Source organism: Oenanthe melanoleuca, chromosome 10, assembly GCF_029582105.1.
Source record: "Oenanthe melanoleuca isolate GR-GAL-2019-014 chromosome 10, OMel1.0, whole genome shotgun sequence".
Classification (NCBI taxonomy): domain Eukaryota; kingdom Metazoa; phylum Chordata; class Aves; order Passeriformes; family Muscicapidae; genus Oenanthe; species Oenanthe melanoleuca.
The window spans coordinates 11,267,383-11,293,894 of record NC_079344.1 but is presented as its reverse complement, the minus strand read 5'-3'; the positions used below and the strand labels follow the sequence as shown (position 1 = coordinate 11,293,894).

At 41.6% G+C, this 26,512-nt stretch overlaps 1 protein-coding gene across 10 annotated transcripts in view; it reads left to right on the top strand.

Moving 5' to 3' along the window:
• The window catches only part of AKAP13 (A-kinase anchoring protein 13), a 208,236-nt gene that overhangs the window by 154,313 nt on the left and 27,411 nt on the right, over positions 1–26,512 (top strand). For 7 of the 10 annotated variants that reach the window (XM_056500309.1, XM_056500308.1, XM_056500306.1 and 4 more), the window contains 7 exons: positions 2,544–2,887; positions 5,801–5,854; positions 9,176–9,238; positions 11,555–11,732; positions 12,309–12,417; positions 20,357–20,399; positions 21,695–21,800. In XM_056500309.1, coding sequence (XP_056356284.1) covers positions 2,544–2,887; positions 5,801–5,854; positions 9,176–9,238; positions 11,555–11,732; positions 12,309–12,417; positions 20,357–20,399; positions 21,695–21,800 — 897 coding nt within the window. The remainder of the gene's footprint in view (positions 1–2,543; positions 2,888–5,800; positions 5,855–9,175; positions 9,239–11,554; positions 11,733–12,308; positions 12,418–20,356; positions 20,400–21,694; positions 21,801–26,512) is intronic. The other 3 variants (XM_056500311.1, XM_056500314.1, XM_056500307.1) reach the window with 2 other exon arrangements.

The following is a 26,512-nucleotide window of genomic DNA, read 5'->3' as shown; positions in this document are numbered from 1 at the left end:
ACTTGGCATTTTTCAGACAGAGTCATCTTTCATATTAACCATTTTCCTTTGTTTCAAAAAAACAAAGATCATTGAAATGACGGCAGAATATTTTTAGAAGAATAAGCGTGGGCCACAAGTTCAAGGGAATTGTTTATTGTGTGCTGTCGTCAGTTGAATGCTCAAGGTAAAAGTTAAAGTGGACCGAATGTATTTCCTTTTTTTTAAACATCTCCTTGAACTGCATTTTGTGATAAAAGCCCTACATCTTCCTTGTTAGGGAAGTGGATTTAGTTCTGCATTTCAAACTGCAGCAGTATTCTCATCTGGAAAATAAAAACTCCTCTTTTTACTCTAATTCCTCCCTATATAATTTGGTGTTCTGCATTACTGTTTCTAGATGTGCATCCAGATTGAAAGTTTCCAAACTGTCCCATACATGGTACAGCTGGTGGGTGAAGTCAGTTCTCTCCTCTCCTCTTCTGCTGCCCCAATCCCACAATCACAGGATGGTTTGGGTTGGAAGGGATCTTAAAGCATCTTGTTCCAACCCCCTGCCATGGGCAGAGACACCTTCCACTAGACCAGGTTGCTCCAAAGCCCCATCCAGCCTGATCTAATGTCTCACAGTATTTTCCTGTCTTAGAAAAGAGGCAGACTGTTTCCTCCACTGTAGGAGTGTTATCCACATAATGACTGCTTGATTTGTCAGTATTTAAGCAATTCAGTAAGCTCTCATCATGACTCACACAAATATCAGATTATCTTGAATACTGCTGAACATCATCAAAAACTTCACAGGGCTTCCATTTCATTTCTCTTTTCTTTAAACTTTAACTTCCTATTCAAATGTATCATATCTAAAAGTTTACTAGTTTACAGAACATGGTTTTCTGAAAGTCACTATTAATATTTGACATACATTAACATGAAGTGAATGTTTTTGGAGGGATGTATTTTTAGTGTGGTTTTTAATGCTTAGTGTTTAAAAGGTTCTTTTACTACAGTGTTGTGCTGTGGATGCTCTTTTTTTTCCCCTCTATTTCCCTTTGATGGATGTGAGAAGGGAAGCAGTGCAGCAGCATTTAGTTAAACCATCTCAGGAACATTATTGTGTACCTGTTAACTGAACCAAGAATAAAAAATAGCTAAGCTTGAAACAGGGATTCTCTCTGAATAGAGAAATATTCAGTTTGAAGAATTTTTTAATATCTCAATTTCTTTTCATTCAGTTAAATAAAAGATATGCTTATAGATTATATGTGCCCATCATAAACACAGCAAAACAAAAGTCTGGACTGTTTAGCACTGCTCCTGATCATCCTTCCCTCCATGGGGTCTGATGCCCATCTTTCCCTTCCAAGAACAGGATTTTGTATCCGGTTGTCTTCTGCCAAATGCTTGCAGACAGCCTGCAGCCCCTGGAGCACTCAGCTCCTGCCCAGCCCCCTGAGCCCACTGTGTGAGGACAATTAACCACCAGGGTTTTGCTGAATGCTCTGTTGTGTATGCCCTGACACTGCACTCTGCCTGTTCTTATTCTAAATGATACAGCACAGGGCTCTGCAGGAGGATAAATTGACACTTGCCATGTCAGTCCCTCGGGGCAAACACCATTTCAGACTGGAGGTGATGTCAGAGAGGTGCTTGTGGCCACAGGGAACGAGGGCTCTTCTGGGGCTGTGTGGTCAGCATGTGGCCTTTGGCCAGAGAGAACCAGTTTGGCTTCTACATACTGCTTTTGAAGCAAACTAAACCCAAAAATTACAGTATGACTCAGACTCTCTAATACAGGGTGGCTGTTCCTGCAGAACAGTATTTTTTGATGACAGTTGGATTTGAAAAATGCTGCAAACCCTGGTATTATCTCTCTGCTTAATGGAAAGTAGTTGGGGATGGGGAATTAAGCTTTTGGTTTTTTTCTGTCTGTTTTCTGCTACTGAATAATTCTCCCTTTTGTATTGCCTGATGCAGTGGAACAGTGCATTGTCCTTGAGCTCTATGAGCCCATCCCAGTCCCACAGGAGAGGCTGGAGTTTGTCATCAGGAGTTGTGATAACCCCCTTCCCCATTACTTGCTCTCAGTAAACCTTTGGCAGTTTTATGGCACCTTGATTGATAACAGGTTTAGCCAGAAATGGTGAGAGGAGCAGGATTTGCTGTGCAGGATGAAATACAGAACTGGGGAGAGGAAGGCAGGCAGAGGATCTGAGCTGGGAGCCTGAGTAATGGCAGCTTCCACTTGTGGGGTGGAAGAGATCACCCTGCAGAGCATTTCAACCTCTTTTGAAACCAGAGCAAAAAGTCTCAGTTCTAGGATGGTTAATTTGCCTTATGCCATCATGTGAAATACAAAATATTTGCATTTATTTAAAAATTTAAACGTATCCACTTCATTGGAAGTTATAGGGCCAGGCTGGATGGGTCTGTGAACAACCTGATCCAGTGAACAACGTCCCTGCCCACGGCAAGGGTGTTGGACTAGCTCACCCTTAGAGGTCCCTTCCAACCCAAACCAGTCTTATGATTCTCCTTTAACTTATTTTTAATTTTTCTCACCCCAGCAGCCTGAGGAGGAGCAGTCTGCGTGCGATGTCACCAGCTCCAGCTCCTCTGCGGATGACACCGTGTCCCTGGAGAGGAACTCGTCCCTGGGCAGCGACACGTCCCTCCCCTTCCCACCCACGGGGAGCTTCGCCCAGCCCAAGGACAGGCTCAGCCTGGATGGCAGCTGCACCAACATGGTGCCCTCAGAGGGAGGAGAGAAGGAGGAGGAGCTGGACAGCATCACGGAGGTGGCTCCCTCGTCCGTGCTGCGCGGCTCCATGCGGCCGCTGTCGCCCTTCCGCCGGCACAGCTGGGGGCCCGGCAAGAACGCCACCAACGAGGCAGAGATCAACCAGAGGAGGTGAGTCAAGAGCTGCTGTGACTTGCTCTGCACCCACTCACGCACATTTATCTGAGCATGATAAAACTGAAAAGTTTATCACAAGCTAGCACGTCACTTTTGATTATTTCTTTTTCGTTTGGAGAGGTTAAGGCGATCTCCTAACGTATGTTTGTTTGGTTTTTCTTAAATGAACTTTCAGGATTAAAGTCCTTAATACCTACAGTGTGCTTGAGCTTTCTAGAGTAAATGGAATTACCTTGGGATAGATCTTCCATTAGAACTGTCACCACCCCTTTCTGTACAAAGGAGTTATTGGAGTGTTAAATCTCACTGACCACAGAATAAACATGACCATTATTGCTCTCATTATTAAGAGATAACACAGGCACTGGGGTTTAAAAAAATTCTGTGAAAGCTCTTCATAATGGTGAGAAGAATTCTGTTTCACAGAATTGCTTCCACCTCAGTCTCTCATGGACAGTAAGTTCCACCTAACTCACCACTGATGTCCCTGGTGTTGTTCAGGAAGATTCAAAAGAGAACTTCTCCCATCTGTTCTCTCAGAGGGAGAGCTGTACAAGCCATGTGAGTTTGTCCATGCTGGTGCCAAGTGACTGTGGGAAGAAAAGTTGCTGGGCCCCCATTTCAGTGGGGAGGAAGGTGAAATAAAGGAAGATGCACACCAAATAGTAATTGTTTTGAGGTTCCGTGTCATGCCCTGCACTGCTCAGCACTTGGGCTGCCAAGCCCTGTGTATTGTGATTCCAGTGGAGGTTTGGCCAGTGTTTCTAATGTGCTTTAATGCTCTCAGAGCTGGAATGGTTTTAACAGGGTCAGGATGCCATATCCTCCCTACAGCTCACAGAAGCTGCAGGCCCAGCTGTGCAAGGCAGTGCCACTCTGCCTATTGTGTTTTCATGGCAAACATTCTGCTGTTAACAGAAACAGCCATTGCCTGTGGGACAGGATGGCATTAAATTAAAACTGGCCACTCACAACGGGTTCCTGAAAAAGACAATATTGAAAGCCATTCAGGATCCTCTAAGTAACATACAGTGAAAAATGGTTGTTGTTGTTGTTTAACACTGTCATCTTTTTTAGGCTTCATTCCTGGTCCCCAGGTAATATTTAAATAAGTTAATTAATGTATATCAATTTTTAAAAGTGACTGAAGAGTCAGCACACCTGCAGGTTTATGACAGAATGAGTCCATAAGCTCATAAACTCGTTTGGAGAGATTTATTTTTAAGTGTAGGACCTGATGCATAAGGATTTCTGAGGGTAATAAACTGCATAGCTGGCAATCACTGCTAACGCTGAACAGATGGGGTTAAATTCTCCTGCATCACACTTTGGAGGCTGTTTCTGATATGAGAAAATGCATTCATTGTAAATGTAAGAAAATCTCAGTTAAAGGAACAGTAATTCTTCTCATATGTTCTCACATACAGCTACAGCTATGTAAGGGTAGCTGTCATGCAAGGTAATTAAAAAAGAAAAGCTGGGTGGGTCTGTGGTGCTGATTAGATTCATGTTTGTTTTTATGCTTCTTTTAGAAAGGAATTTGGATTATTTGCTGTGTCGTTTTGTTCTTTTCTTTGTTCTTTTCTTATGTGGTTGTTGTGATGTTGAGACTCTCGTTGCTAAGTGAGAAACAACAAATACTGAGGAAGTGAAGTGCAAGCAAGTGACTTTCACTCAGATCAGTTAAATTTGGAGTGTTTGCTTATTCATTTATTTCACATGCAGTAGATGCTTTTCCAGTTGAAGGGGAAAAGTCCTTATTGCAACTTGACTTTTTCAAACCTTCCAAGTAGAGGAACAAGCCTTGGCTGAGGTTTGTCCTGCTGGATCTGTGCTGCTCCCACCCCTTTGTGCTCCGTCCCCTCCTTTGGGCACCCATGGCACTTCTCTGCTCTGTAGGTGAGCAGCTTGCACTCACTAAATGAGGAGAAAATAGCTAAATAAAGTGTCATTGCAACCAAAACCAGCCCAAGGATCAGAACTGGGCTGTGCAGCCAGGAAGGGGAATGGGGTCACAGAGAGCAGCATCAGCTGAGCTCTGAGAGGTGCTTCCTGCCCCAGCAACGACTTGCAGCCCCCATCCACACCAAAAATAGTCCTTACCCTGATGACAAAGATAGCTAAGTCAAGCTATGATAGAGGTGCTGATACAGGACCCAAAAAACCTACAGAAAAAAGAAATCAGCCTCTTGTAAAATTTGATCTTTTCCTCTGTTACATGTTTTCTGCTTTTAAGAGGGATGGGCACAAAAGTTTGTTCACAGAAAAGATTGAGAAAAAAAAATCTTGAATGAAATATGAAAAAATGCTCAGTTCTCCTTTGCTTCTCGTCTTTCCTCAAATACACTTCACAGATAATCCTCGTGTCTACATTTTGCTATTAAAATCTGAAGGAGACCAACAAGGCTGCACAGAAGGATGTTCATCCTTCAGCTCCTTCCTGACATTGGTAGCAGATTTGAAATGCCTGTCTTTCAGCAGTGCTGCAGTGTGTTAAACATCTAGAGAGGTGCATTTTTGGGAAAGAAACCCTCGTGTTTCACTGATGGATTAAGCACTGCAGAACTGGAGCTGGTGTTAGTCACTGTTGCTAACAGCTTCTGTCAAAGAGTTTGGCCTTATCTCAACTTTAAACTGGCCTGGCTTTGGCAGCAGCAGAGTTGCAACATGGTCAATACCTGTGCAGCCTTCTTTCTGTACGAAATAAAGCCAACCAAACCCCAGATTTATTTGTGGAAGAGGGGAGAAACACAGACACTCATCATTTCCTTTTGTATTTCATTTTGTGTTTTCCCTGTTTGTCCATTCCCTCTGTCTGTGTGTTGGGGATATTAATCCTTTAGCTGCCATTTGTTAATTAATTTTTTTCATTCAAGCTGCTGACCATTCTCCATGATTCATTTTCAGTTCAATGCGAATTCTGGGGGATGGTATAAAGAAGCCTCCCATTCATAGGAGAAGGTACAAAGCCAACTAATGTGACTAACTGTTTTGTGTTTGAATGTCTACTAACTCCATCCTCTCATGTTAGTAAACCTGCAGTACCTCTGGAAGTGTTGGCACTAGAGCTGTGCATCCCACCTGGCTGCTTTCTCTCTCCAGCCTGACCCAGGGCAGGTTTTGTGCCCCACAGAGCTCATGCTCAAGCTGTTTCTCCAGGACATTAATGAAGAGAAATCTCAGATAAAGTTTTGTTGGCCTTTGCCATGTGTAAGATTTGGAGTTGGTTAAAACAGTGGTTTACCTGGGAGCATGTGTGTGATTTGGATTTAAAGCACATCAGAGACTCCTGGTGAGATTTGCAGGAGGGGCAGCTGTGGGAGGGGATGGGTCAGACACGATCTCAGAGTTGGAGAACACTTGGCAGATCTGCAGCTGGTTGAATTAAATGGCTTTAACTTTGCTCTTTTGATGGCTTTTATAACCATCTTCCTAAGAAATAGAAAATAGGGTGTGTTTTTCTCTTTGCTTCCATGTGTTTTTCCTCTCTATAACAAACATTCAGTTTCTTATCCATCCCACAGATATGTAGTTCCACTCATGTAATCTTTGCCTTGGCTTTTAGTATATAAAAGAGGATATTTAATTCTTGACGCAGCAGATGTGGACTGTCCACACTTACACATTTTAGGCTAAAGAAAAAAGAAGTTAACTTCTGCCCTTCAGTGGTTCAACCTTGTCTCACCTCCCATAGCCTGCTACCTCCCTTTCTGTGCCAGGTTAACTCAGGATTTCACTTCACTTGAAATATGGATGGGATGGTGTGTATGTAAACACACTACCACATTCCCACATGTGAAAAAAATGTTTCCATGATGCTCTGACCAAAAAAAAATCACCATGCCTCACCATGCATCAGCAATGAACCCTAGCAGTGCTGTGCAGTTCGAAAAAGCACTCTTAAAATAGAATTTTTTTAAAAAGGCACAAGAAAGACCATGCTTTTTTACTTCTAAGAAGCCACTTCATTTGCATCACTGCAGGAAGCATTGCAGTGCCTGTCATGCAAATGAATTTCTTTTTATCAGCAGTCTCTTAAGGCTCCTCCTCTGTAGGAGCTGTGTTAGTATTTAGAGCCAAAATATCCTGAAACACTGAGCTTACATGTAGAAAATGTCTAGAATACCTGGTCATATCTGAAATGTGTGAGAATCCTTTCGTAAACACTTTCTCACTTTTTCTGGTCTCTCAACCATTTTGGAATCATTCTCTCTAATCCCACTGGTGGAGCAGGAGCCTGACACTGATTCCAGCAGTTTGTGCTCTCCCACAGGGCTGATGTAGATAAAAGCTCCTCCTCCTTCCCAAGCTGTCTTCTGTAAAGGAGTTTTGCATGTTCTGCATTGATCCTTTTAGGATTTTATGGTGTTGCCAACAGGCTGTGAGTGGCTCCCCTGCAGGACTGTGATTCTGCAAGAGTGCTTTCCACAGCCTTTGCCAACAGATCCCCTTCCTTCCTTCTTGGAGATCTCAGCACTTCCAGGCTTCCTCCTACATACTCAGGGCTCCTCTTTGTCCCTTCTTCTACTTTTCTACTTCCCTCCCCTGCAGTTTTAGCATTTGAGATCATCACCATGACATGGCAGTGGTCAGGAACAGAGGCATCTTTTAAAGTCTAGTGTAAACATTACATGATTTCTTTAATGAGAATCTTCTTTCCTTCTATTGAAAAGGGACCAACACCAAAATGAGTGACTTTGGAAGGCAAGGTGACATAAGCATATCTCAAAGGGTCCACCAAGCTCAGTGCTCTTGTGGCCACAAGCAGATGGCCTGGGGAGTCATGTGTGACACCTTCCTTGGGGTGCTTTCTCAGTTGCCCCTGAGCAGGTCAGAGTGACCCACTGGGAGGCTGAACCCAGGCCTGAGAGTGCAGACTGTGTGTGATGGAGTCCTGTGGCCAGGACTCACACAAGTGTGAGTGTCACCCTACCATCCCCAATAATACTTAAATTATCTGCCATTGTAGTTGAATTGAGGATGGTGAAGTACTTGGAAATATTGGCATGTTATGGGAAGGAATGTTTTCATGAAGAATGTTTATAGTACTGTGCTGAGAGCTAGTGGTGAAGCACACCTGGGGGTTTTTGGGTGTATCCTCACCCAGTTAGCATCCTTTATAAAACAGGCAGCAATTACCTGAACTCCACCATTGACCACTCTTCCAGAATGTTTCCAGTTGTCAAACCTTCCAGAATGTTTCCAGTGTTGCACTGTGTGTGGAAACAATATGAGGACTTGTCATGACACAATGCATTCAGTGGGTTTAAATCTTCATCTGTGCCCTCAGAGGCTTCTGGCACTCACAATTCCTTGTCCAGGAAGGCTTAAATTCCTTCTGCCCTTTTCATAGGCTCCTGTCATGGAGCAGAGTGTGCTCTGGCCATGTCCTCTCCTTGCATGGAGCTTAGACCTGGGAGCAGGACTTGTGTTTATGCAAAATTCCCCTCAGTCAATGTATGCTTTCTGAACAGCTTTTTTGGGATTTAAGGATCATATCAATGTCATAGCTGACAAGAAGATGGATTTCTCTGTTTCTGCAAAACCTGCAATTGGGCCATGAGCTAATAAAGAAAAAATAACACAAGCAGTCTAAAATAACAACCAAAATATTTGCATTCTGCATTTGCATTTCTTATGTCTTTCGTGATGCAACTTTGGGACTCTTTTGGGGAATGGAAGCTGAAAGGCTTTTTAGTTAGAAGCACTCTTGATTTAATCCCAAGTTAATAGTAAGATTAGGCTGTTTTTTTGGTGCAGCCTCTTTCACTGACTGGCTTAGCAGCATTTAAGAATGTGTCTTTCTCCTTATTTTTCCAAGCATAGTCTGAGATTATTAAATTTCTGTGGAGGGGACTTACAGTATGAAATATCTGTAAGGGATTCTTTTTCTGATTTGAGGATGAGAGTTACCAGGAAAATATTAATCATCACTAATACAACGGCTGTGTATGATTACTTACCAATTGGCTTTGGTATGTTTTAGCCTTGTTTTCCCAAAAACCTCTCTCCCCACAAGGAGTACTTTTTCCAGTACATTGTATACTCTGTGATGGGGTCGATTTGGGGGAAGCATGGGCTGTCCTGCTCCCTGTTCAGTGGTAACCTCGGGGCACTGTGGTGTGTTTGTGCAACCAGACGTGTGCTACTGCATTATTTCTGAGTTTGTTGGTTTTTTTTTTAAGATATGTGAGAGTGAGAGTCTCTTAACGTTCCCCGTGTTCCATAACAATCCGATAATCACTGCCCTTTTCCTTTCTTTGCCTCTTTTGCCGTTCCCAGTTTGAGCTGGTGTCCCTCAGGCGTACAGTACATTGCCATGGGTCCTGACTTTACCTGTAGAAGGTATGGTATGAATCTCTGTGCAGCAGCACAGGAGCACTGCAAACCCCCTGTCGTCAGCTGCTCGCGCCTCGCCTCCCCCGCTGCTGCTCTGGCTGAAGCGTGTTTGTGTGCTTGGTCTGCTTTGTCAGCAATTCTTGGGAGTGGATCCTCAGAGCTGGGCTGCAGGTGGAGGTGGTGGCTGCTTTCCACTGGCCTCTGGCATTAAAAGAAGCTGCACTGTTGGGTTGAGCTGCTCTGTTCTGTGATGACTTCAAGCCGTGTTTTTTTCCGCAGCGGTGATCGGAATGATAATTGTGACAGCCAGAGAATCAAACTGAGATTAAATATGATTCAGCACTGCTCTGTATCACATCAGTCTCATAAAGAGTTTAAGTTCACACAGACTTGCTCTCTGTAAATTGAAAGACCTAGGCTTTTCTTCAAAGAGACTAATTGTGTAAAACCCTCTCTGAAAAAAAAATCACCACAGATGAAAATTTCCCAGGCTCTTAAAGTTTGCATCTTCCGTAGAAAGTCTCAGCACTGAGATTGATGTTTGCAGGTCACATCTTTACCCAATATTCTTTAGAAGCCAAACAGTCCCCCAGATTTTATGCCTTCATAGCTTTTCTCTGGCAGTGTTTGCTGGTTGTGGATAGAACTCTTACAACTCCTCTTCTGAAGAGTAGATTTTGAGAAGTAAACTTGCCCTTCTGGTACAGTTTAATTATGTTTGGTGTATATATGCCAATCAGCAAATTACAGACCAGTATCACTGATAACTATTTTATGGGCTAATATTTGCAGGTTTTAGCTAGTTTTGTCACAAGTAAATGATTTTTTTTCTCTACTGTGTAGCATTGTTGTTGCCACCTTGGAATGTAAAAAAGAGATATTCTTCTGTCCTAAATAATCAGTAGAAATGGGACTGATTTCTACCTACAGGTGTTTTAGAATAAACTTTTAAATGCCTGCTATTGATACACATTGATGAGTCACAATCTTCCTAAAGCAGATGTAATTCTAAATGCTTAAACCAGTCATTTTTTCTCATTAATTATCATGAAAAAAGTTTTATAAATCTATTAAATCATCTTATTCATGGTTTATTGCAGTTTTTTGCTTTCAAGGTGCATATTTATGAGCCTTTTAATGCTTCTAAGGGACTGCAGAACATTAATCACTGCTATGCAAGTCTACCTGAATTTAAAGCTCCTCTGGTTGTTTAAATCATTTGTACAGCCTGTTTTCTTTTTCATGTCAGCTTGTTCACCACTGAGATGTCATGAGTAGCCTCAGGTTGGGATATAAATCCAGGCTAGGGCTGAGACTAAGTGAGTATCAAATCAAATCAAACATTAGCCATGGACTTGTGCTTGTGTCCTGAGAGGGGAATCTGTAAAGCTTCACCCAGTGACCTCACACTGGCATTTCAGCAGGTGTGTTGATGCATGGGCACAAGAAGCAAGAGGGTCAGAAGCAGAATATTAGGGCAAGATTTATCAGATTAAATAGTCCCATGTGAGAGAGGGTGTGTTTTGTGTGAGAGGAGAGTGTATTTGTGTTTTTCTGTAGAAGTCACTTGTCTATCAGCACCTGCCTCTACAGAGTTTGGACAGATGTTTTATTTCTAAAATTCAGTTCTGCAAGCAAAAGCTTAGTATTTTATTTAGCTTTGAATTATTGCCCAGCTTCCTCAGTAGATGATAAAATAAAATTGATTGGGTGATGGAGACAACATTTATTGAATTTAAAAACAAAACCACAGCATAGGTAAAAAAGAAACCAATTTTGGCAGAATAAATGACATGATCAGTGCCAAAACTGTGCAGTGTGAAAATGTAAAATAGGTTCAGAGGATGTGGCTGCAGAGATGAGTGTTACAGCAGCTGATGTGGCTGCAGGGAGGGGTATTGGTCCAGGACAGGACAGAGCTATGCAAGGTAGTTTGATTTGGGTAGCTTTATTCCAAGGGAGGGCCTAATAAAAAGCTAGCAAAGAGAATATGTGGAAATGCCAAAATCTTAAGAAGGGGTGTTTCTGGATTTTCCTGTGCACCACTCAAAGAGAGTGAAAAAAAAAAACAAACAGTAGAAGGGCGATTGACCAGGAGTTTCAATGGTTATTCAAGCAATGAACAAACCTTTATTTCTCATCAGAAGCACAAAGATGTTGCTATTTGCTCTGAAGAACAAAAGAACATGCTGAGGAGTAACACCTGCATTTGCCTGCACACTTGAGTGCCTGCTATGTGCTTTATGTGTGCAGGAGCTCTGTGCTGAAAGACACTGGTCCCTAAGAGTCTGGCAGCATCTGACCTCTGTGCTCTTTCTTTAGTTACAGCCTAGAAGGCCTTGCTGGAGACTCTGGTGAGAACAAAAAACCATCTACAAATCTGGAGGCTTCTTCTCTGAGCTCCAAAGACCTCAGGAGGAGTCCACTTGCCAGCAATCAGTCCCTGGTCCTGCTCTCTGAGGAGCTCGAGCAAGGAGAAATCAGAGACTACAACCACCAGGTAAAGCTGTCCAACTACTGTTGGATGTCTGGGAAATGCTGCACCAATATTTTGGAGGTCATTTTCCCAAGTGACAGCCTGACAACCACCTTATATGTACATGTACATAATACTAAAAATCTTCTGTCTTTAACATGGAGGGATCTCCAACTATTTTAAATTTTCTACTTCATTCTTTGTGGCAACACAACTCTTTTGTCTTCTCCTGCTTAGAGGAATGGCATTTTTGGGGAACACACTGCCAAATATCAGATTTTTTTTATCATGTTGAACCACAGTCTGGTTCTGCTGGGGAGTTGGGAGTCACAACAGCAATTTCCATGGCCCATCAGAGAGTTTTAACAATATCTGTTTTGTAATGTCTTGCAAGAAAAGCAAGCACACCTAGTCCCTCAAAGCATAATTACTTGTCTGACACTTAAAAGACAAAAAAAAGATTTTATATTTCACCTGTGCACTGTTTCACTGTTTCAGAGAGAGTTGCAGTACACATGAGCCCTGAACTGGGATCTGAGGCTGGGCTGGTTCTGCCGTTCTTGGCATGCTCAGGGTGGTTCTGTTCTGTTCTGTCTGCAGGTGCATCAGACATCACAGCCACAAGGATTTAACTTCTGTTCTTCTGCTGTTTCATCTCCACTGACCAAATCCATGTCTCTAATGTCAATTAGCAAACCAGTGCTCGACAGTGAGTAATCCAGTTTTCCCTTATCCGCTCTGTCATCTGTATAATTGAGTAATCTTGCTACCTTCCCAAGGCAAAATGTGCTACTGCCTGCTCATGCTTCCTTTATTACATGAAGTACATGTTTCACTGCTGCATGGAACTATGGGTGGAGAGGCAGAACTCATTCAGTTTAGTTCTGTTCTTCCCAATGTATCCCTGCTGGTTTTTTTCTGTTAGGTTTCCTTTGTGCAGTTTGCTGTTTTCTTTCTAAATTAGACTACTGGTATGAAAACTATGATTTATTGAGTTTGTTAACTAAAAAAAAAAAAAAAGATTTGCATCCTTCCACCTTTCAGGGTTTCTTCCTTTGATGTCAGTAAATTCCACTTGAGATTTTACTTCCCTGCATCTAGATTTTTTTAAAGCTGATACATGGAAACTTGAGAATCCATATCTTGATCTCCTTGGGAGAGTTTGTTGCTATTCATTTTGAGTTAAATATTTTGAAGCAGTTGGGTGTAATTTATTGAATCTCATTTCTAAAGAAAATAATAAAAGATGAATCTATAAAATTTTCCAGTTTAGCTTAATTGAAGCGATAACAAGCATTTAATTTTGCAACTTGGCTGAATTGATTCTTTCAGCTGAAAAAGTCATTCAGAGCCTGCATCTGGATGTGCTTTGGATGTATTACACATGTTTTCATTTTACTAATTGCTAGCCAGAAGCCCTATTGACATTTTAGGTCTTGTCAATTAGTGATGGTGTCTGATCTTTCCTGTTTATTAACATGATTCTCACTTGCAAAGCACAACAAGGTGCTTTAACAAAGGTGTTTAGTTCATGGAGGAGGTTTGCTGGAGGAAGCTCATAGGGATTGTGCTTTGTAGGAGATGGTTTTAAATTTTTCACCGTGATAATTCTATGATTAATAAGGATGTGGGTGTGTCCCCCAACAGCAGGAACCAAGTGGGGCAGCTCTGTCCTGTTAAGAGGCCAGATCTGCCCTGTGTGATGGCACTGCCTCTTCCTTCCTTGGGCTGAAGGTCTTCATTGTGGTTTTTTGAGGCAACCAATTTCTTGGCATTGCACCCAGCCTCTGACCAAACACCAAAAACTTGGCTGGCTCCCCTAAAGTGAGCTTTTGGTGGCTGAGGAAGCCTGGATGGCTGAGGCTGTTAAAATGTCCTGTGGCCTGGTGTTAAAAATGCCATGGAGGCTTGATTATCCCATCTTCCTCTGGAGCCAGCCTGGCCACGCTGGTCCCTGGAAAAAGGAGGGAAGGAGAAGATGCAGTAACCTCTCCAGAGGGGCTGTGGGCAGGGTAGCAGGGTTTGTCTCTGCTTTGAGGCACATGTCTCTGAGTTTGGGACACTGAATGTAAACATTACTAACATTCCTGTGAGCTTTATTTTCTCAGTCATTAATTTGTGACATCTCAGAAGGGCCACATTATTACTGGAAGGTGGGTTTTAAAAATCAGAACATCCAAAATGAATAATCACTTGGAAAATTTTTTCTCAATTCTGGCACCTTCCTGACTACAGAAACTTCAGTAAATTACCCAGAAAAGTTGTGGCTGCCCCATTCCTGGAAGTGCTCAAGGCCAGGTTGGATGAGGCTTGGGGTAACCTGCTTAGTGGAAGGGGTCCTGCCCATGGCAGAGGGCTGGAGCTGGATGAGTTTTAAGGTCCCCTCCAACCAAAACCATTCTATTATTCTGCTTCATTCTTCCCCTTGAAAGAGGAACTGTGTTGTTTGAATTGTGACCATAGGACATATGAAGCAGTTCAGTGCCTCTTACAAGGAGGTCTTGGTGTATAAATCCTTTGTGTTACCTGGGTTTGATGGTCATGTTTTTCCAGCAGGACACTGAAGGGTTATTCAAGAATGACATGGAAGTGAATTCTAGGACAAACTCAGTTCTTTATTCCACTTGCATAATTTTGTGGTAGATGTTAAAAAAAAAAAAAAGACCCTCTGCTCCCTGCAAATGTGTCTGAATGGGAGCAAAGCACCATGCAAATATAGAAACTAAATCCAGATTAATAAACATATGGAGGGTTTTCTATTATTTTTACTGTTTATTGTCATATGTGCTGAAGGAGGAGCAATTTCCAGGACTGAGTTCCTAACCCACACTCCATCTGATGTGTCAGATGTTCCAAGAGCTGCTGTGGCCATTCACAATGTTAATCCTTCAGCATTTTATAGAGGGAGGTCACAAGAGCTGTTGGCTGGAGAGCTTGGAAGAATGCTTTTAGCCTTGGAATAGCAAATTTCCAGTGTGGAGCACTGTTATAAAGCCAGGAATTGCTATAAATAAAAGCACTGAAATGGAAGTTGAGCTGTGCTGGCAAAGGTGGTTCAATTTACAGTAAAGTATTATTGTTCATCTTGACTTTTAGTCTAAATAGACAGAAGGCTACAGAGGAAAAAGTTGTATTGCCTAATTGTGTTATTCAGGTCTGGAACACTGGAACAACTCCTTCAAAAGGCAGTCTAAACAAAACTAATGCATGGGTCTTCCTAAGAATTCTTCAATTTAAATACCTTTCAGTGGGTCCTTCTAGGGTTGTTCTGCTTACTTGGAAAACTACACATTCTAGTCAAATTGCCTGTAGCAATTGGCATTTGTGACTAATGGCTGCAGGAAGTGTTCAGGGGAGTTTGTTTTGCATTGCTTGCATAGCATTGGCTATTTCCTGGCCAGTGTTTTTATATTCTGAATTCAGTTTTGGTGTATGATACCAGCCATGCAAAACCCCTCATTGTATGTGGCTGAAAGGACATATTTTATTATAAGAGAGAAATAATTGTTTTGTCTTTCTCTTGGAAGTTTAATACTGATAAAGTCTTTAGCCTGTTTTCCCTGTTCTGCAAGTGAATTGATGTACCCATGGAATGACTTCAAAGTACCTGAATAGCTGTGCTGAAGATGTTTAATGCAGGTGTTTAAGTAGGACCCTTAGGTCAGAGCTGTCCCAGGGCAGGGTTTCCTCAGCCCTGTCCCAGTCACCTTTCCTGAGGACACATGGATGTACCATGTGAGCAGTGGGTGTCCAGCAATCAGCTCACAGCTCAGAGCTTTCTACCAGTGCTTGCATGAAGAGAAGATTTGGGAAATAGGGCCTTTGGGAATCCAGTTTCCGTGAAGAATGGCTAGCTGGCTCCTAATTCTCTTTTCAGAGACCATGGACTTACAAAAATTGTTGGAAAGCTGCTGCTGTGCAAGGGCTGCTCTTAAAAATAAATGATGGGATATTTGATGCCACAGACTGATTGCTATGTTTGGTAGGCACCTTCCAGGCAAGGGCAGAAGAGAGTGTAGTGGGGCTTTTCTCATCTTTAGGCAGTTTCTTTAAGACAAGGACTCTTAAATTTTAGAAGAAGGCAGAAGAGATGCTTGTTTTTTTCTGTTTCATTTTAGGAGAAGGGAAGTTTAAGTGTCTCCATTTTAAAGGTGGAAATTTTGAAGGGCATAACATTATCAACATTGTTGATTTTTTTAGACATAGAAGTGTCAAGAACCTATTCAGGTAGATAAAGTCAACACTTATGATAAATTATCTTTGCTAGTATTTGGTAGCTTTGCTGTATCATTTAACTGCAGAAAGCACCTTCAAACAGATATTTTGAGTTGTTCTGGTTTGAGTTCTTTCAGTGAAGTTGATGTCTTTTGTCCAGAAATCCATTTTGTTGGTGGTGTTCTCTTTGGAAAGATAACTGCCCAAAATTTTTCACTAAGAGGTCCTACAAAAAATGTCAGCAAAGATAGGGAAAGACTCGAGCCTGAAGCTGTGCATGCAGTGAGACCTGTGCCCTCTGAAACCTGCACCCTCTGGAATTTGCACATTCTCAGTTCTTTGCTTCTTGTGCCTTTCTGGAGCCAGCTGCTTTGCAGACATTTCCTTTGCTTTGCTTTTAGTTTGCTTTGGCTGCTCTCCTCTCCTTTTTATTATTAAATACATTTTCAAGCATGCTCTAATGTCTGCTGTTAACCCACTTCTCAGCCCAGGGCCGGACTCGACCATCGAGACGAATCTCCTTCTCCTTCAGCATCTCTCCACTCATTCCTAAGTCTAAAACTCTCTTTTCTATTGGCTCTTCTTCCAGTGATGAGGAGGAGGAGTTGGATAGTAAGTAACCATTTTCTGTGCATTGCAGCCATAATGGGTGGAAACACAGGGAAATCTGGTTTTCTGCTCAGACTCTGGAATTTCACCTTGCAAACATTGAACTACCCTTTCCATTGCATGGTGTCCAATGGCATTATCTTAGTCCTGTATCTGATTTCTAACCAATGGCAGAATTAAAAGCATTATTATCCAAAGAATCTTCAAATCAGCACCATCAAATCTTGTCTGGTTAGTTTTAGTCTTATCCATGTGGCAGATATCATCACCTGCCACTCTGAGCAGCAGAATAATCTTTACCTTTTTACTAAAACCAAAAGACTTGCCTTGAGCTTGTTGCAGGGCATGGAGTTAACAGAAAGTACATCATTGCCCTCCATAGGTGACAGTGAGTGCATTGTTCAGTGGAGGAGAAGTGGACAGAAGCCCTGATTATTAAATTCCAAAAATCTTCACAGCAACTTCACAGTTTCCCCACTAAGGAAAAAGCACAAATTGCAGTCAAAGATCTGAAATCCTCAAGGTGTTCATATCTAGGTCCTGATATTTTTAACAAAAAAGCTTTTTTTTCTCCTGCAAACTCCATTGCTAAAAGAAGCTCAACTAAAGCAGAAAATTGAATTAAAGTAATTTAGATTCCTCTTGTTTTTTTAAATAGACTTGCTAGAGATTATTCAAAATGCTTCCTATTTCTTAAGCATGTTTTATTAGACTGTTAGAATAAACCACACACATTCCTTGTGTCCTTACTGGGATGGAGGAAATTGCTTTCCAGTCCAATAGATTTTGGTTGCTTCCTGATTTTAAAACAATCTCCACCCCATCCACATTGTACATATCTGAATTCTCCTCCTTTCCATTCTTGGTCTTCACTGTGGCTTTGTCCCTTCCTTCAGAAAAGTCCTGTCCCAGGTGTGATGTTACCCACTTCCATATTTAAGCTCCTTCCTCTGTCCTTTTCTTCTGCTTTTACAAAACTCATAGTTCATGGTCCCTGCAAAGTGAACTGCAAAAACACACAGCTGTGCATTCATATGATGCTCCACAGTATAAAATATCCTTAGGTAGACTTCTTGGTGGAGTTTTTCTGTTTGGTGAGTTCTATTCTTCAAAGCATTTGGGTTATTTTTTTTTTGGTTTTTTTTTTTTTTTTGTTTTGTTTTGTTTTGTTTTGTTTTTTTTTTTGTTTTTTTTGTTTTTGTTTTTGTTTTTGTTTTTGTTTTGTTTTAAGCATCCAATACCTGATATCCATGTTGAGATATGACAATTTTAGAGGGTATTTATAGTAGCCAGTATTTATCTTCTCTCCCTCAACAGTGCTCCTGTTAATGGTCATTTAAGATAATATCAGATATTGTCTCAAACAATGATATTGTTTTCTTTGCATGTTTGAGGTGACTGTACTGTGGTGACTTTATAAAGGTTGATTTAGCCATAGCTCTTTCTGAGACTGCTTTGGCAGTGGCCACTTTTCATGGAGTAATCCCAGACCAGTTTGTTTTTTCACATCTTTAGGATTAATTTCTCACAAGAGGATGGATGTGTGAACACTGAGATTGCACATGCATTGCAGTCACCAATCTCACCAAACCTCTCCATGCCTGCTTTTTCTCTAGAAAATGGAGAATAAATTGAAGTTTGTTTGGTGTTATATTTAAGACATGGGTTTCAGATGGCTGGACAATTATTATGAATCCTTTGGATTTCTTGACTCACAAAAGTTTAATTACTGACAGCATTAAGGCATTGCAAGCTGGTGTCAACATCCTAGTCCAGTCACTGCTTTCTGCATAATGGATCTTGGTGAATTATTTCAAGTCCAGCTACCATATGAATTATTTTTTGTGGGTGGTGCTTAAAAGGTGTTCAGATAAATACAGCAAGTTTTGGCTGCTAGCTCAGGTTCATTGGACATAGATAGCAGTTCTGGCTTTTGAAACCAAAACTTAATTTTTTGGTGGGTTCTGAAGTCAGATTTCAGTTTTGTTCCTGATCATAACAGGGAACAAAAACGTTATGAAAACAAGCTTTGCTTCCCCTGTTCTATTTCAGAAACAAACCAGAAGATGAGGAGATGTGTCTATCTCTGTGCTTATCTTACTGGGGTTTACAGCTTGCAGCAGTGTCATGTGATGCTATATTATAATCTAAAATAAATCATCATCAACAGACCTTAATTTTTCACTGGATCCATTTTGCCTGCCAGCACCAAGAATCCCCCATTTTTAAGATGAAACAACTATTGAATTAAAAGATAAATGATACAGAATTGTAGTTCTCATGCAGTGTATTTTCTCAAGGTAGTGAAAAACAGTCACAAATATCAAATTATTGTAGCTTTTGGTTCAGTGTTTGTTCACATATCTGATGTTAACTGCAAAGAAACAAAAAGTTTTGTGAAATACTTAAATCCAGTCAAATGATGAATCTTCTAAGAAAAAGAAATAATGAGGACTAACCCAGATTAAAAGCAAACTAAAACTGAAATGGGAACCAGAGTTACTGGAGCTTTAACCAAGGATTTGTGAATCTGTAAATTACTTATGTGATCCTATTAGGCACTTAGGTAGTTTTATATTATAAAAATATAATATCACTATTGGAAATTGAAGAGTAGACTTCATTTCTTACATGTTACTGTATTACTAACTTTGGTGTATTTGGGATAAATCATTAATGAGGTGAAAGATTTTGCAAGGGAAATATTAACACAGCTCTCCAAGCAGGGTTTAGGTAACAAGGGTATGCCTGTATTTTAGTTTCTCAATATGAAGAAATGATATTTCTGTCTCAGACTCTGTTGGCACTTGAATCAGTGGTTAGAAAATCTGTATTTAAAGCCCAGTATTATATGCACAGTTTTTCCTAATACTTCTACTGCTTTTGGATTAAGGGCCATCTTTGCCTCTAATGGCAAGTAGCTCTTTTGCATTCACCCTTAGCATGAAGAGAAATTGAGCCAAAATAATGTTTTTCTTGCAGCATATTTGCAGAAGCTTAGTAAGGTGACAGTCCTGCTGCTTCTTGAATTTCAGATAGGGCTGCAAACAGTGCTTGTATTAAGGTTTTTCTGGAGTCCTGGCAAGCCCAGTTGCTTCAGAGAGAGCCCTCTGTCCTGGATCATTTCATCCTGATTTTTCACTGTTCTTCGATGGTTCTGGTAAATGGTGTCAGCACCCAGATCTGCTCCAAGTGCGTTGTGCAAGCAGGTTTCTTGTGTAAAGAGAGCTGGTGCCCTGGCAGGGCTTCAGCTGCTGCTGAAATTCAGCCTTTCCTCAAGCTGTGTTTCGTGATGAAGCCCCAGGCTGGTAACGTTTTGTGGAAAACAGAATAAGGCTTCCCTTGTTTCCCTTACTCTTTATGAAGTGCCTCAGGATTTTGATGGGAAAATGAACTACAATTTTATCAAGGAGAAAAGTTTTATACATGAAACCCGGATGTGCTGTACAATAGATCCTTTCTAGTGGAGTATAAATAAAAGCATTGTGTCAGAATGATTCTCATTTATACCTACTGTCATTGAAATGGCAGTTCTGATTCAGACCCCCTGATTTACCAGCAAGTTTAACAGTTGCATGGTCTTTACTTAATAGCTGAAGAGTGGTAAAAAAACTAAACAAGCTTTCACCTCAGCATCTAATCTGAGAGCAGCTAAGGATGCAGGGAACAGGCTTTATCCCAAGCACATGAAATCTGTTCTAAACACCCACTTCTGGAAAACATTTCCCTTTCCTCTTGAACCATCCCAATATGCAAACTGTGTTTTTTGAAGGGCTCAGGCTGCAGTCTGACCTGTCCCCCCCCGCCCCTCCCATCTTTTGCAGGCACGCAATCGTTCGGCGGCTCCGTGGGCTCCTCCGTGCAGAGGTACAGTGTGCTGGGGACACCTTCTCCTGGGGACACCTTCTCCTGGGGACAACTTGTGCCGGGGACACCCTGTGCTGGGGACAACCTGTGCTGGGGACACCTTCTCTTGGGGACAGCCTGTGCTGGGGACACCCTGTCTCTTTTGGGGGACAGCCTGTGCTGGGGACAGCCTGTGCTGGGGACAGCCTGTCCTGGGGACACCCTGTCTCTTTTGGGGGCACTCCTGCTGTAGTGGGCTCTGCCTTGGACACACAAAAGCCTTCCTGGCACAGTGCACTTCAGCCGAACTCAGAAGTTGTGAAAATCAGTCCTTATGTCTAAAGGCTGAAGAATATTTTAGATCACAGAATATGAAAGTCTGTTCCAAGTCTCATCTCTTAACAAGGCTCTGTTTATTCTTAGCTAATAACATCAGATTATGTGTTACTGCAGGGTATCAGTTTACCCTGAGTTATATTTTACACTAAAAGTAGTGCTTTCTCCCTGTGGGTAATTCTCTCTATCTCTCTCTCGTGTTTTTGTATTTTACTTTTCATCCTTGCAAGCTGCACAGAGATAATCTTCCTGCTGGCTTTCAAAGTGCTTCCCTGGAGGAAGGACCTTTGTGGCACTGGGTGTCTGGTCTCTGTGCCACTGACAGCTTTAGCTTTATTTTGTGACCTGGAGGCCCTTCACCTCTGCTCACTGCTGTCTTCTCCTCCTTGATTTAATTTGTATTTCTGTTCTGCTTTTGGTTTGTGTTGTAATTAATATTGACAGACTGTGTCTTCTAATGCAATAATAGTTTGCTTATTCTTCTATCATAGCTGAAGAAGTCATGAGCTTGTGCATGCAAAAATTATCTGGGATCCTAAAAATTCCTAAATTAATACACATAACCATTGTGGTTTATTACTTAATATTGGTATTCTCATTTCTCAGGTGAGGCTTTGCAGACAGTGTGATTCCTGTTAAAGACATTCAGTGCCTTTCTAGAGTTAATGAGATGCCTTTCTGTGGAAGGAAATGGTTCCTTGCAGCATTAATGGTTCCTGGTTATTTGACAAGGGGAGCAGCAGAGGGTGCTATGGCATGGCTTGCTTCAAAACAGATGTGAGGATTCCTTGACATTTATCTTAAAATCAGTGGATTGGCATTGTGTCTTCACTTTTCCTTCTCTGGTAAAACAACATAAAGCACCTAGACTGACTTGGCTAAAAGTAAATTTTCCTTTAAAAAGAATCTATCCATTTAGATGCTTTGTGAAGGAAAAAAAAAAAAAAAAAAGGCAACTTTTGATCTTTTTTTTATTTTAGCATATCTGAAGAGAGCAGCAGTGTCCCTGCTGGCAAAGGTGTAACAAAAGTCAGCCGCACCTTCAGCTACCTCAGGAATAAAATGTCCAGCAGCAAGAAGAGCAAAGTAAGTGCTTCTTGTGATTTGTGGAATGCCCCTAGGCAGCAGAGTTCTGTGTTTGAGTCTTTGCCTGACTTTCTTTTCTTTACTTTCTTTTACTTTCTTTCTTCCTTCCTTTTTTGGTGGGTTTGTTTGGTTTTTTTTTGTTGTTTTTTTTTTTTTTTCCAGTAAGGGCAGGAATGTCTGTGGGATGATTGGAACTGGCTCCATGGGAAATCTTAGCACCCCAAAATTAATCCCATTGACAGCTGTATGAAGCTCAGTAAGGCCAAGTGTTGGGTCCTAGGTTTGGGGTACAGTGACAGTGCTGGGTGGAGAGTTGGATTGGATGATCTTAAAGGTGTCTTCCAGCCTTTTTGATTCTATGTTTTCACTTGTTTCCCCAGGGTGAATAAATTTTGCCCTGGCATCAGTTAATGATAAATGAGTCTAATTTTTACAGAGGTGTTTAATAAAACAAGGACAGGAGCTGTAAGAAGGGACTGGCTGCCGAGGGCTGTATTGTCTTTTCATCATTTTTTTACTTTTGCCACAAAGTTCCTGTGCACTGAAGTTGTTCAAACAGTGACTTTTAGCAATGGCCAATATTTATATTTTTCTCTTTTTGCCATCTTTGAAACCCTGGAATTTAATTTGCTGAAAGTTAAGCCCAGCTCAACAGCTGAATTTCCTGGGAACAGCATTGATTACAGAAATAATTACATTAATGTTACATACTTCACACAAACGGGCTTTAAATTTTCCCTTGAAGGTTAATATATGTTTGGGGATTTTCTTGGATTGGTTGGATTTTTTTTTTGCTTGACTCTCACCTCAATTCATTTGTTTGGCAGAAGCTCAGAGCACTTCACTCTGTCATTAGGTGATGTGTAGTTAATGTGTTGGTAAAGGTTGTTAATGTGGTTAATGTGTTGGTAAATACCATTGGGAGGCCCTTGAGAGGTGTGATGACACAGAGTTTTTCAGTTTTTACTGGTCTGTTTGTCAAGATAGCCACAAGTGCCAGTGGCTCAGAGCTGCTGCTGAGCAACTTCAGGACAGTGCTCTTCCCTGCTGGAAAGCTGAAAAAGTAAATCTGTTTACTGTGCAAACACCAGTGGGAAGTTCAGGAGCATTTTGCACAGACTGTGAATGAGAATGGAAGTTCATTTACTGGTTCTTGCACTTAATGTGAATAATCTCTAAAACAAGAACTGGACAGAGAGGTAAGAGGTCTGGTTGGGACAGAAAATACAACAGCAGTGCTTTTAGATATTTGCTCAGTGCAGTTTGATTTCACTCATTTCATGATTGTGTCTGAAAATGTTGATAAAGAGTTGTTCCAAAATCCCAACCATACCATGCACTACAAAAATTGCAGCTCATATCAACTCTCATACTTTTACCAAATAAAAGCCAAAGTATCATTCAAGTTACAATTTCTTGTCTGCTCACAGTGAAATGTTTGCATTATGCACATCTTTAAGGCTCCACCAGTACATTCAAATAATTTGACCAAAACATTCATTGGAACACTGGTTTCTCAGAAGCATTATAGATGAGAAAAACCTGTAAGAGTTAAAAAGAAAACCAACAAAGCCTGAAAGAGGAAGCTTGACACAGGAAGTTGGTTTCTGGGCTGTCAGGAGGGAACAAGGCTTCAGTATTGTTCCAGCTCAGTTTTACTTGTCTGCAGACCTTCAGAAATGCAGTTTTCTCAGATGAAATAAAGTAAAATAAAGAACATCCAAGCCTACTAACAGCAACAGCTCTTTTAGAAAATGTAGGGAGTTATGTAAAAAACCTTACAAATAAGGTGGTGTTTAGAGCATTAACTGGAGGGGATACTGATAGAAGTTGGTGTGAATTTAGCCCTGCCTGGCATGTACTTGGTGTTATTTGGGACTATCAGTGACTCTCTTGCTATTAGCAGAGTGCCCTGACTCACCTTTGTAAAGGCTTAAACGTGCTCTATCTTTGTCAGTTCGTGAAAAAACCTCTTTTTTTTCTCATTTTGGTCAAGAGTTTCTGAGAAATTACAATGATTAGCATGAGTAATTTCTCTTTTTCATTGCCTTGCACAGTAATAAGGCAGTGCTGTGCCAGCAGCAGCATTTCAGGGTATATGGTAGGAGTTGCAAGTGTTTGAAAAGGTTAGGAGGCAGGGAATATATGTGACCTGCAGAGCAGGAGGAGCTTCCAACACATAAAACCTCTCTGTCTGGGCAACTTCTGCAGCACTTTGTTTGCTGAAGTACTACATAGCAACACTGAGGTATTTAAAATTCACTTTTTCTGTTCCCCAAACATCACAGAGTGTTTGATTTACTCCCCTCTACCTTTAAAATAGGTGGTCTTAGATTAACCTGTGACTTGTAAAATATTAATCACATCCTTTTCTGCCTGTATGGGTTTGGTTTTTAGTTTTGGTTGGTTTTTTTTTTTTAGCAGTGGAAGCTAAGGTAGGGCAAGATGAAAGCAATAGCAAAGTAGCTAAAATCATCTTTGAGGAAGTAGAAATTGTCCTGCTCCTCCCCCTTTGCTCAACTCCTCCATGCTGAGCCTCCTGTCCCTGGCCCTGCTGCAGCCTCTGCCTCGCCATGGGCTAGTGGGGAGCAGCTCCTGCTGGGGAGCAGCTCTCCTGCCCCAGGGGAAGGATGTCAATAAAATGGAATAGATTCTCAGAGGTACCTCAGATCACAGTGAAGCTGGTGGGACTTAAGAACTGGGAGGTAAGAGCTGTGTGGTTCCTGGGGAGCGGGATCCGGGCACATCGCTTCAGCCGAGCTCAAATCTCATGGCAGCTCCAACAGCACAAAAATAGTCCTGTTTCTACAGTCCTTCTTTAAATAAAGTTCCAGTAACTGCCACAGGAAAAAAGAAAAAGCTGAAAAAAATCTCATTGTGAGACCTTGTCCTTGAGAGGAGCGGCTGGCAGCCCTTGTGTGGAGTTTGCTGTTTCCTCCTTGAGAGTGGTGCACCGATTTCCTGTTTTTCCTGGGACCATTCAGCTTTAACTGAAATTAAAATTAGACTTCAGAGTTGCTGGGGTTTGCAGTGAGCTTCAGGTGGGTTTAAAGTGTAGAATGGGAAATCTTCTTTCAGCATGAGAGTCACAAGATTTGGCTTGAGCTTAGAGTGATCTTTTCTCCTGGAGCTTCACGAGGCTTGGCAGTAGAGCAAAACTCCAGGCACCAATTTGGTGCCATCAGCCCAGACCTAAACAGCAGAGTTTTAGTTGCTGTATCCTGGCAGGCTGGGTATGGTTAGAGATGGGCAGGCCAGCAGATGGAAAGTGGGGCTGTGGAGGTTTCTGTGGGGTGGTGTGAGCCAAGCTGATGGCTCAGAGGAGGCGGAGATGTGACGCAATGCAGACTCTCTCTGGCAGGTTTTCTGCCTCAGACAGGATTATTCCATATGGTAATACTCCTAGTTTTGCTTATTTGCAGAACAGTTTGGGGCCAGTAAACAGACTTTCTGTTTGTGACACTTTGCAGGAGAGACTCTGGCGCTGGCATTTTGCCTGGGATGTGCTGGGAGAGGAGTTTTAGGCTGAGTTCCTCTTTATGTGAGGGTGTCTTCCAGGGCTCAGCAGTTTCCCTGCAGTGGCTGCAGAGCTCTATCCCTCTTTAAACCACTTCATGGCATTTGCTCACTTGGGCATCTCTGCAGCTCTCTGATATTTAGGATGGGACAATATTAAGCAAAGGGCACGTGGCATATAAATAACAAAATGCAAAGATAAGTTGACAGAAGGCTTTACCAGTTTCTGGTTAAGCTTCTCTTTCAGATGCCAGTAAACCAGCAGATAAAAGTAGAGAGCTGGAGTTGACTTGTATCATAAACATTTTGTAGGTTGGTACATGGAAAGATGGGGAGTCGTTGTCATTCAAATTCAGAGTTTTTCTGTGGAGTTTCCTTTAAAAATTGTTTGGAAGAATTCCAAATCCTTGAAAGGCTTAAGGGAAAAATGTTTCAAATTTTTAGTATTTAATATTTTCTATCTAAGGTAGAGATAGAAAAGAAGCAAAAACTCTGCTAAAAGTTGGAGAAGCTGTCTGAGCTTGTTACTTTGCAAAGCTGAGTAGCCCAGGGGTTGAGTCATGGCTTGTGGAAGATGAGAGGGTCTTTTATGGAGTTGCTGTTGTTCCCCAGCCTTTCCATGGTGCCATAGGTCATTCATCCTACCAAAAACCTTCATATAGTTACTTGGGGTTGCATGTAACTGTTGAAAAAGTTGCTAGCTGGAAGGAAAACAGAGGTGGAAATATTTTGGCAGTAAGGCTGTAGAGGCTCTGAGGAAGAGCTTGTGTTCTCTATTAGAAATGCGGTTGCAAATCATGAGCCTTATGGTTTGGCCTTAAAAATTAACTGTGTTGAAGTCTGATAAAAACTGCATGTGGTATTTGTATTTAATATAATATAATTAAAGTGCTGAAGAGACTGATGAGAGCCCAGAAGAAAAGAGGTAAAGTCATTAAACCAAGCAAGTATAAAAAAAGGTAGAAGGAAGTAGGTGCCTTCAGCACAGCCTCTGTCTCATCTGCAGTAGTGTGAGTCAACAGTATGTAAATCCACTTCCACAGGGGCTTTTTAAGGGAGGGCTGTGCAGACACATGGCCATTGTTCAGGTGCACCTCAGTCGATATCCTCACTGCCAAAGGCAAACACTGAGCAATCTGTAACTAGGCAAGAGTTGCACTCTGCCAAGTGACCAGGCTTGTGGTCATTCTGTCTCG